The sequence below is a fragment of the Hevea brasiliensis genome, chromosome 3 (genome assembly GCF_030052815.1).
Source record: "Hevea brasiliensis isolate MT/VB/25A 57/8 chromosome 3, ASM3005281v1, whole genome shotgun sequence".
NCBI classification, from domain to species: Eukaryota; Viridiplantae; Streptophyta; class Magnoliopsida; order Malpighiales; family Euphorbiaceae; genus Hevea; species Hevea brasiliensis.
Window position 1 is genome coordinate 11,153,386 of NC_079495.1, and position 12,281 is coordinate 11,165,666.

At 34.2% G+C, this 12,281-nt stretch overlaps 1 protein-coding gene across 4 annotated transcripts in view; it reads right to left on the reverse strand.

The window, feature by feature from the left end:
* LOC110661319 (insulin-degrading enzyme-like 1, peroxisomal) overlaps positions 1–12,281 on the reverse strand; it is a 37,528-nt gene that overhangs the window by 17,468 nt on the left and 7,779 nt on the right. For 2 of the 4 annotated variants that reach the window (XM_058143858.1, XM_058143861.1), the window contains 7 exons: positions 10,265–10,356; positions 10,087–10,160; positions 9,919–9,962; positions 3,145–3,196; positions 2,254–2,376; positions 2,053–2,165; positions 1,752–1,914 (listed from right to left, as the gene is read on the reverse strand). In XM_058143858.1, coding sequence (XP_057999841.1) covers positions 1,752–1,914; positions 2,053–2,165; positions 2,254–2,376; positions 3,145–3,196; positions 9,919–9,962; positions 10,087–10,160; positions 10,265–10,356 — 661 coding nt within the window. Of the gene's footprint in view, positions 1–1,751; positions 1,915–2,052; positions 2,166–2,253; positions 2,377–3,144; positions 3,197–9,647; positions 9,821–9,918; positions 9,963–10,086; positions 10,161–10,264; positions 10,357–12,281 lie in introns of those variants that run through there. The other 2 variants (XM_058143860.1, XM_058143859.1) reach the window with 2 other exon arrangements.

Consider the following 12,281-nt stretch of genomic DNA (forward strand, 5'->3'; position numbering starts at 1 on the left):
TCCTTGAATTTTTGACAATTTTGCTCACTACACAATTCCTCATTTCTCTCTATCTATGTTGTTCTCTAGTCTTTCTTTCATTTTCTTTCTTTTTGTTTGTCTAGTGGGTAGTCAAAAGCGCATAAAGCGCTCACTAAAGCGCAGCAACAAATAGGAAAGCGCTTTGTCATATGCAAGGTGAAGCACATTTAGTAAAGCAAGGGCTTTTTGCGCTTAAAGCGTAAAAAAACTCAACTTCAAGGCCAAGGTTGGAAGATGTTGAGATTGATTTAGATGAAGATATTGATGGCAATAAATCTTATTTTGGAGATGAGGATGAAAGTATTGAGGACTTTGATGGGAATTGGGTAATCTAACGAAGATCTCTAGGTTATGACTACGAATTTGAATGCTAAAAATTTTTAGATGTTTGATTATTTTTTTAAGGGTTTAAATTTTATATAAAAGATTGTATTTTCTCTGCATATTATATTATTAGTTAATTTTTTTAATAATTTTCCATTTCTTTCAATCAAGCGAGCGCTTTTTTTGCATTTTACGCATTAAGCGATAGGGTGATGCATCGCTTTGAGTGCGCTTCATGCTTTTAACTACCTTGCTAGTGGGAAACTTACAAAGAACGCTTTGAAAGAAATTTGTAAAATTTTCAATGTCATTGCAGCATGCACATGTTTCAAGTTCCTAGTTTTTGTTTTTGAATTTTTTTTAATTACTTTGAAGTTTGAATTATATAAAGAGTGCAAACCACCATTTTATGCTTAGATTGAAAAAGATAAGACAATTTAGAAGAAGGCTTTGTTGGTGGATCATATAAATTCATTTGAATAGTTGAGAGCAGCGGCAGCAGTGGGACTTTCTTCCTTAAGTTCACAGCGGCATATATGCAATATGCATAAAAGATTTTATTTAAAAGGTTCAAGTGGAGGACAGATCATCAGCCCACTAATTATATTCATATTTGTTTAAGCAAAAAAGTTGGTGAAGAAATCATTAAATCATACAGAAATGAGCTGTAAAGTATAGAATCACTCAAATGACAACCAAAAATTTTGAGGCAACAAAAAGCTTGACATAAGTTTCTCCACTAGAGAAAGTTAAATTGAATACCATGAGATTAGAAATTCAAGCTAATTTTAATAGGCAGACCTCAAAATCTTTTCCTATTTCCTAACCATAAATTTCCAATCAACAATTCTGTATGGAGTTGTTTTATGCTGAAGCATAATCACTTGAGTACCATGTTTATTAACAAGTTAACAGGCCGATTATCTTTATATCAAATTTTTTTTCTTGCCTTTTCACAATGTCCCATTCATTACAGGAAATGTGATTCAAAGCGAGGAGAATTGGAAAGGAGAGGAAAAGTAATCTCTAAACAATGAACCAAAGAAAATTTAAACAAGGCAAACTATTTTAGTTATTTGCAAAACAAGATATAAATTTCAATATATCGGTGGTGTGAGTCAGTATCTAGATAACAAACAAAACTCTGATATCACTCTAATTTTAGAAGGGAAAGCATTACTGGTTATTTCTTTTTCATTCTAATTCCATTGGAATCACTAAGCAGAAATGAATGAATGAAAATGGCAACTACACCTAAGCTTCTAAAAAGATAGAAAAACCCTTTGAACTCTGAAGTTAAGCATTTTTAACCAAGATAAGAGGGTCCAAAAATATTTAAAGAATTGCAAATGGCAAGTTTCAAAAAATGTAATAGTCTAAAGCACAAATAGGATGAGCAAACCCACCCAATGATTTCAAGACGAAAAACAAAGATCCTTCTCCTTCATGGCCAATAAGATGATCCAAATAGTTGCATGGTCCTTCCTTGTAGTGAAGAATACTTGGAGTTACAGGCCATACAATCCTTAATTTGTGACCTTGTTTTATTGGGACAGCTCTGACAATTATCTGAAATTAATGCAATACTGAATGAAAGAATAGAAACTACTCTCTTGTAGGTCTGATACATTTCATCATATGCATCTCCTTTCCTACCATTAAAAAGTTTATTCACACAGCATGGAAGCACACTAGTAGCAGGCAAACCTGTAAGTGTTTAGACGTGCATGGCTGACGAGGAAAAAAAATATAGTCTCGATCATTGCTTCGAATCTCTTGAAATTTGTCCTCAACAAGGCTTTGAATTGCATCAAGGCTTTCTGAAGATCTCCACAACAAAGAAATCAGGCACTCTTATGAATAAAAGTAAGCCAAACATGCATATATAATGCACACTTATTTACTAACCTTTTGCATATATCACCAAATACATGAGGTTGGCAGAATAATTTGCTTCGTAAAATTTGATAAGCTCATGTCTTACATCCAGCCCTTTTGCTTTTGGTTGAACTTCCAAAGTTTCCAAGTTCCCTGTGCATTGACAAAGGCAACATCATTAGATTAGACTTGACCTTGATTAAAGAAATTTAGTTTCATTTCAGCTTGTTTCATAAAATAGGCGATGTAGAACTTTAGGTTCTCACAAAAGAACAACTTATTTCAATCAAAAAACCAAATACGCCTAGGGATTCTACGACCTTATATAGAGAAATAGAAATAGAAAAATACAAAACAAGAACAAAGTAGACGCCTTTGTACAAGCGGTCTAAAAGCAGGAAAAACCAATGGGAAATGATTTGTTGCCTTGCCACCTTTCTAATTGTTCTTTTCAATAATTTATCAGTTTCAAAGTTCAAAAGAAAAACACCATATGCTAGAAAGGATTATTCAAAACCTATGCTGAGTTCAAGCAACAATGATTGAAGAAAACCTCGAATCCTGGCACAGCAGCACAGGTGGAAGAGAGATTAGGCAAATTGAAAAATATCTCACTTGGGAATTTTGTCTATTACTAAAGAAGAAGGGTTTTCCTCAATAGAGCACAAAAGATGTGTAAATGTAAAACTCTGAGGGCCTTTTGAGATTGTAAAGCACTATTAGCATATTTGGGGCTACATTCTCCAAATAAGCAGAAACTCATGTTGCATGAAAGGCACATGAAGCAAGAATCAGCATTATATTTCACAAATAAGGGTATCCAAAACGGAGGATAGACTGGGCCAACTACAAAACACCATCACAAAAGGTAGGAAGTTCATAAAAATGCTTTGAAGCAGAGTAGATATGTTATTTGCTGACCTGTACTAAATTTATGATATGGGTGTTCTTCATCACTGAGATGTTTCTGAAGCTGCACATGATAAAATAATTTCAAGCAGAAAAGTCAGCATGTTTTTTAGATAATTGATAAAAATACTTCCCATTAACAACACGGTTCTTCAAGCAACAAAATTTCCGAATTTATAAAAGAATATATATCATTCTAGTTATGCCCTCGATTGTAATAGTTCGAAATATTAAACTTTGATCCCAGTTTTCTTCTTCAATCATTTAATATGCCCATGAAATAAGCATATATCAAACCATCGCCCTCTAATTAGACATTAATCGAGACCAATGATGACAGAGTTGGACTGCCTCCTCTGACTCTACCAAAGTGAGGCAGAACCAATTTTAATTAATTTGCCAACTGTAGAAAGAGATGATTCTCCTTAATTTCAATTAATCTGTACATGGGTATATATATACAATTGATTCATATAATTATGTTCTACTAATTAGGAAGAAATCCTAAATAAAAAATCCTAAATATGAATACAGAATACAGAATATACAGAGAAATAATATAGTGATTGACTTTCCATAACACTCCCCCTCAAGTTGGAGCATAGATGTTAATCATGCCCAACTTGTTACAAATGTAGTCAATCCTAGCTCCATTCAGAGTTTTTGTGAAAATATCTCCTAACTGCTTTCCAGTTTTGATGTGTCATGTTGTGATGATCTGTTGTTGAATCTTTTCACGAACAAAGTGATAATCAATCTCAATATGTTTGGTCCGCTCATGAAACACCGGATTAAAAGCAATATGGAGAGCAGCTTGATTATCACACCACAATTTCGCAGGCAGGGAGGTCTTAAAACCTGTCTTATCTAGTAATTGAAGTATCCACATTACCTCACATATTGATTGTGCCATGGCGATTCAGCACTAGATCGAGAAACTACGCTCGCTTCTTGCTTCTCCAAGACACCAAATTTCCTCCAACAAAGTTGACCTCCTATCAACCTTAGATCAAAAACATTCAACATTCAAATGCCCATGATTACCATATAACAAACCTCTTCTTGTTCAAATAACACAAGATTTGTCCCAAGGCTTCCTAATGAGCAAAGACATAAACCACACTAACGGCATAAGCAATAAAGGTAGTTCAATTTTCCTAACAATCTATCTCTCTGGATCTTCAAACAACTCACTATCGTAAATTTGGAGTCATTGGTGCACTACAAGGCTTAGCACCTAATTTTAATAAATCGAGGACATATTTTCTTTGAGACAAGAAAATACCCTTCTTACTTCTCATAACTTCAATACCCAAGAAATACTTTAACAATCCCAAGTCTTTGGTATGAAACTGGGCTACATCGCCTCGTCCAACTATTTCTCTGATAATGTGGTAGCACCTTTCTATATGTTTAGATTTTTGGTGAGACCTTGGTTCCCATTGTTGTCACGATGTAGTGAAGCTCTTGACTCAATGGAAGGAACTTTTGCAAGTTCCATCACGAACTTCTTTATCCAAAGACTTCCTTTCCAAGATCGATGCAAAGAATATAGGAGGAAGGTTTTAAGAGATGAAATACAGTCACTCTGATGACAATGTCACCCACATAGACTACCAGAGAATTAGATTGCCTATAAAATGAATGATCACACTTACTCTTTTGCATACCAAATTGAATCTCCCAAATCAGGCCCTAGGACTTTGTTTAAAAGAGACTTAAGCCTACAAACTTTACCCAACTCCCCGAGCAACAAACTGGTTGCTCCATATACAAGATCACCATGAAGGAAAGCATTTTTGATATCCAATCCAATCATATGTAGCTGCTAAAGAGATAAACAAGCGAACATAAGTAAGTTTAGCTACAGGAAAAAAAGTATCAGAGTAATCAACTCCATATGTCTGAGCATATCAAGGCGTGCTTTTGACCATCGGATTTACTACCCATTTGCAACCAATAGCATTCTATGTACCATTAGCATCTAAAGCCTCCATTTCCTCTTTCATAGATGAGGCCTCACCAACAATATTAGGGATAGGAGTCTAAAGAAGTAACAAAACACCGAGAACAAGAAGACAATTGATTATAAGAAACAAAAGAAAAGATAGGGTAAGTACATGAACGTTTACCTTTACGAAGAGCAATGGGTAAGTCTAGATCAATCATGATCGATGAGGTATAAGATCTCCCGGTGGAGGATAATCTCAATCTCTGGAATAAACATGAACAACGGGAGGTCGAGTAGATCTAGAGATGTATGATGGGAGAGGACTAGACATTGGTTGATATATTAAGAGATCATCCTCCTCCCGACTCTCATACAGATAATTGAGGAAAATATTGAGTGGACACAAAAAATGTGACATTTGCAGAAACAAGATAACGATTAAGAGTATGAGAAAGAGTACCCAAGGAAGACATATTTGAGAGACTTTGGATCCAATTTAGTAACTGTGGACGAACATCACGCACAAACAGGTACAACCAAAAATACTGGTTCAACAGTGGAACAAAGATTTTGTAGGAAACAAAGGATAAGGAATATCCACGATTGATCAAAAACATGCAGAAAAAGCGCATCCGCCCAAAAGTGTTTAGGAACTTTCATCCGAAAAGAAGAGCAAGAGTTACCTCAAGAAGATGCCAATTTTTACGCCATTTTGGGATGGGGTATCCACACAGAATGATGAAGAATGCCATTTTGTGTCATATAAGACTGAAATTGTGAAAAGTATTCTTTGGCATTGTCACTTCTTAATATGCTGAAATATTAAATTGAGTTTTGATTTCATTACAAAAGGCACAAAAGATAGAAAACAACTCGTAATGATTCTTCATTAAATATAACCAGGTAACACGAGAGTAATCATCAATAAAAGTAACAAAAATAACGAAATCAAGTTTTAGAAGTAACAGAACAAGGACCCCAAACATCAAAATGAACTAACTCAAAAGGGGATGAAGCCCGTTTATTGACTCTAGACACAGAAGGCAAACGATAATGTTTTGCAAACTCACATTCTAGTCGATAAACGAGGACCTTCTTCATGGTAGACAAAGAAGGATGGCCCAATCTGAACTTCAAGAAGTGTTAAGCAAACAAGTACATAATTTTCTAGAATATAGAGACCACCTGACTCACGTCCTCTACCAATAATATGCTTCGTCGTAAGATCCTAAAACAAACACTTGTCAAAAAAAAAAAAGAAACAGAACAATTTAAGGTACGAGTAAGTTTACTAACAGAAAGTAGATTAAAAGAGAATTTTGGTAGACACAAAATAGATGATAAAGAAATTGACGTCGTCGCCCGCAGCCGAACCCATGATACAAGAAGTAGAACTATCAAAAGTAATGAGAGGAAGTGAGATTAGATAGAAGACTAGAATTACAATCAATAACCCATTTGGATGAGGAAGAGGCATGTAGTGGATTTGGAACTAATAAGCTTTAGAGATGCCTGATACTGGGAAAACTGTGCAAAATCTTCTGCAGATACCAAAATAGTTTTCTCAAAGGAAGATAATGTAGAATTCTCTGTTGTCATATTTGCCATATGTGATCGCTGATTTTTCCTACAATTATATTGTGTATGGGCTCATGGCAATAATAACAAATGACTCCTCTTGAGTCGATTAGAACTAGCCTCTCCATTCCTCTACTTCCTCTTCTATTACGTCCATTTGGATTAAGATTGGGTACTAAGGACCGTAAACGCTTTCATGCAAAGAAGAAATCTCAAATCGAGAGAATCGAGATTTAGCGTCTCATACTCAAGGAAGGCACGCAAGAAAACTCAAATTTCACATCGTGACTAAAAGCAACAATACATTAAGTTCCTCATATACCCGCTTAAAATCCATAAAATAAGCCGTGAGAGACTTATCCTCTTAGAATGCCTTACAAACATCATAAAAGATATTCCCTTTACCATAAAAATCTAAGTAATCCATCAATTTTAACAAATTGATTAATTAAACTAATTACCTGAGCATCCTCCCTTAGCTAAGTTTGTCGATATCATCCGTAGGTGGATCTTTAGTAAAGTGATCATCCTTATCAATGCTACGCAAATAGACCCTTACTCCACAACCATTAAGTTTGAGTTCCGTAATCTTAGTCATCATCGGAATCACATCAGAAATAATATTTTTATTGTCTGCCATTTGTTGAGACAAAGAAAACTAACAGAAACGCTAATCCAAAGTGCTTACAGCAGCAAAATAACCCAAAATCACAAATCAAGTAAATACCGAAATAGGATCTGAGAGCAACTTTCTAGGCTTGCAATGTGAAAAACACAAAGATATTGTGTAATCACGAGAAATTAAAAATGTAGGCTCAAATCAGGTATGAAAATTGATCAGAATTTCGGAACCAAAAAAAAATTGATCAGAATTCATTATTTTTTCACTACATGGAAATTTTTCTGACGTCTGATAAATGATAGGTTTTTGCCACTTAAAAAAATAAAGATGAAGATTTAACAGGAATTAAGAACTTGACTATTTAATAGGAATTAAGAACTTGACTATCTAAAGCCTTAAATATGTTTTACCATTTGTCAAGTTACTAGTCACTCAAAAGTCAAAACATAAAATTGCACTGGCTTTAAGTCAAGAGGATTTCACATGAGTGTTTTACAATATAAGAACCCAAAGTTGCCAAACTAAATATTGCATAATAAAGAGCAACTAGTTCTTTTTTTTTTCCCTCCTAGGTCCATCACTAAGACTTGGTACAGAAACAACGCAACATATGAAAATGTGCAGTTGTTCATTTAGCTCTCAAGGTATTGAACCAAAAAATATGATTGCCTTCTAAGGCCAAGAACTACTAATCCTCAAAATCACAGGCCTTTTTTATTCTTTTTTTTTCCCCTCTTTCCAGATGCCTTGTGCAAGCTCTTGTAATCAAAGAAGCACCATTTATGTGCCACATGAGGAGAAAAATGTTGGGTTTTTAGAAAGAAAGAAGAAAAGTGCGAGAAAGGCAGAAAATTGGAATGAACCTCAAAGGATTACATTTTTATTTACTTGTCCTTCGCATAATACATAAGAGTCCATATTTATAATGAAAGATACAAGATATATGACATTCCTTAAATCACTTTTTAATACAAGTACTAATTATGCTAATCAATCACATGATTTTCTCATAAGCAAATCCCATAAATTAAAGTAAAATCTCATCAATTCCACCACTCTCCCTTGATAAGATTTTTGCTGAAGTTATGGATCCATCATCAAGAATGAGAATTTGGGAGACAAATAGCTTTGGGGCTCAAAACCTAGGCTCTGATGAAGGAGAAGAAGAGAGTAGTGACTTCAACCCTAGACTTTCAAATCATAAAGAAAGAAAAGAAGAGGAAGATGAATAGCTTGGGACTCAAACCCTAAAGAAGGAAAATAGCTTTTGGGACTGAAACCCATTGCTTTGTGAAGAAGGAGGACAATAAGAAAGTAAAAACCCTAGAATTTTCTGCAAGCTCTAATACCATATTGAGTTTTTAGAAAGAAAGAAGAAAAGAGAGAAAATTGGAATGAACCTCATAGGATTACACTTTTATTTACTTGTAATTAGCATAATATATAATAGTCCATATTTATAATGGAAGATACAAGATATATGACATTCCTTAATACAAGCACTAATTAAGCTAATCAATCACATGATTTTCTCATAAGCATATCCCATAAATTAAAGTAAAATCTCATCAATTCCAACAAAAACAACAATTTTTTTTCTTTTTTGGAAAAAAAAGTAACTCAAAAACACCTAAAATCATAAATTAAAAAATGCTAGACTATAAGACAAATTAGAAGATTGCGATAAAAAAAGAACATATACAGAGTGTATTATACACAAAAGAAGAGAAAAGAACCCCTCAAACTCGTTATTGTCAGTGCATAAAATATTCAAAACATAAAACTTAACTGCACAGATAAACCTTTTGTCATAAAAAGAACAGTGTGATGAAGAACCAGCAGAGGAAAGCATCTTGTAATATACGGAACAGTGCATTGAAGAAGCAATAAGAGAAAAAAGCTCCAGTTTAAGCAAATATACAAGAAGGCAAAATTTAGTCTACAAGATAAAGTATCTATCAAGCAAAAAATATAACCAAGTAATTGACAAAACAAGAACAAAACTAGATGAAGGCAAAGCATGACTTCTTGCCACCAAAAATTAAAATCTTGAGTTTTGGTAACTTCATTCGCTAGATCTAAGTTTTGTCTTCCTTTTCATCTCACAGACAAGTTGAGAAGCAAAGATGATGCAAAGAAATACAAAATGGATCAATTAAGAAATGTTCAAATCCATAAAATGGTGGAGGAAGCAGTAATGGGGATGATTTCAGAGAGGGTTAGCTAAGATGACTTAGCTAACCACCATAAACCTGCGAATGCACTGCTGGGTTCAAGTAGAGGAAAGGAACAGGAGACACAAAGACAAAAGAATATGTGGACTGAAGTGGCAAAACGGAAAAAGAAACTTGGTTTTAAACAGACCTCAATGTAGGAAATAGATCCACACAACAGAACCCAACTAGTTTGGGAATGCAAATAGTTCAGGTGAATCCTTTTCACCATATCATCATCTCTGCTCCACCTATCATTAAGGTATCGGCAAAGGGATTTAGTTCATGTGAATCCTCTGTGCCAAATCCTTGCATCCATTACATCTATCCCGTCCATAAGGCATTCACATTACAAATGGAGGCATCCCAATCCTCAAAATATAAATGGCTGGCGTTCTAATGGCAAGAAAAGTTGTTGATACCTGGAGCATTCTCCGAAAATCAGACAATAAATTTTTTTGATTCTCTGTATGAGAGAGAGAGAGAGAGAGAGGATTAATTGCAATAGTAACTTTATTATTAAAATAAATAATAAAAAAAAAAAATAAGAGGCACTTAAGAAAACAGGGACACTCTTAAAAACAGCTAACCAGAATCAACAGCTTTAATTTCCCTCATGGCTGCATCAGCTGACAATAATGGTTTAAGAAAGAATTGTGCAAACCTGAATAGTTATCAGAAGTGAAAAGCCATGCTCATAAACTTTATGATGAGCACTTACAAAAACTAGCAGCTAATAGAAAAGGAAAAGCAGCATTTAGGATTTACCTGTCCAAAGCCTCCTCAAAACGATCACTGTTAACATCAAAATGATAGTTGGTGTGCTCAGAAGACGTAGATGCATTGCACTGGCCTCCATTCTATGACATAACAAGAAAAACACATGGAAAGCACTGTTTAGCTAACATGAGTAAGCAATCTTATAGGAGCATCTTATCAAGTTACAGACCAAAATCAATGCATGCTTATATTTTCCTTTCAAGGATAACTAAGCATTTGAAGGTAAAGACTTGGTATCAACTATAGTTGGGGGAAGTGTGAGTCACAGTACAGGTTATTCATATCTCCCCTCTTAGAAGGAGTGCCACACATCTCGCTATAAAAGAAGAAGTCAAGTACAAATAGGAATCTGAGACATAACACTATGGAATATTAAACAAAACCATCGCAACTCTCCAACAAGGAGCATGAATAAAGAGTTCAATGTGAAAAGATAAACAAGAAAAATTGTCCTCCTTAACAGTATTTGCTATGAATCAAGTCCCACATCAGGAGTAAACAAAAATGAAAAGGTGAATATAAGTTGTTTGGTTACAACATTAAATTGGCTAGTCATTTGATGCGTAAAACAACTTAATCACTTATATAAACTCATATTAAATGAATTATATGTATTGTGCTCAGCACTCTCTTTGAATTTATTATGGTATCAAAGCGCATACTGAGTTATGGGTTTCAGTCACCTATAAAACTATTTAATTATATTCGTATTGGGTTAATACTACCTAATTGTCAAGTGATAACCATGTAATTGCACTTGAAAAGAAGAATATCAGGAATCAAGTCCCACATCGGAGTAAACAAAATAGAGGATGTGAATATAATGGGTTTGACTCCAACATTGAATTGGCCAGTCATTATTAAATGAATTAATATGTAATATACCCAACACTCTCTCCAAATTTAAGAGTAATAAAGCATTTCTTCATGTCACACATAATCAAATAAGAAAAAAAAATGAGTGGGAGGGGAAGAAAGAAAACCTCAGCCCAAAATCACCTTGTACTTAACAATACTAGTGAACATTGTTATCAAAGGCGCGCCTGAGGCCTGCGCACTAGGCACAGGCGGTGTCGCCCTACGGAAGGAGAAGCGCAGCACCTCACCGAGGTGCAATAAAGCACGCCCCATGAAGTCCATGCAGAGGGAAAAAAAAGTTAGGATTTCTTTTAAAAGCCAACAACCAACAATTAGCCACCAAAGAAAGAAAAGAAGAAGAAGAAGAAGAACAAGAAGAAGAAGGAGAGCTCAAACTTGTGATTTCCAGCAACTGCACTCTTCTTTTTTTTTTTCTGCCATGCTTTTTTCCTACCCATATGCTGTTTTTTTTTTTTTATTGTCTAAATTTCTGATTTTGTTTATTGTGAATGTGAAAGAATGTTGACATGTGAATTGTGAAAGTATGTTAAAGATCTCTAAATTTCTTAATTGCTTTTTGGGTTAAATTTGTTATTAGTTATTAACTTTTAGTTTTATGATTGAATTAAATTGTGTTTATTTTCTTGTCCCTAATTGTTATTATTGTGGAGTTTATTATAAATTATTAGAAATATAATAATTGAGTTTATTTTATCATAAATTATTAATTTTTATTATTATAATTGGATTATGGTATTATAAATTAGTTTGTATGTTGCATTGTGTAGTTTTATGTTACTTGAAGTGTGATAGAAAATTTATAATTTTTTTTAATATTTTTTTATTTTTGCGCCTTGCCTCGCTCCGACACGCGCTTGCGCCTTGCTCCTTGTGCCTAGGCTCCAGGACACCTTAGCAACTTAGTGCGCCTTGAGCCTTTAATAACTATGTTAATAAGATATGAACAAAATATCAAATTTTGCTTCATCTTAAAAGTTCAAACACAATATTAAGGCTCTCTTCACTTAATATTATGTAAAAATAGCTTTGTTTGCTTCATTAAAACCCTTGCAAAAGAATATTTACTTTGGCATAGTACATAGTTGTAAGGACTCTTCATCTAAATAATACAAGCTCCAAATATAGA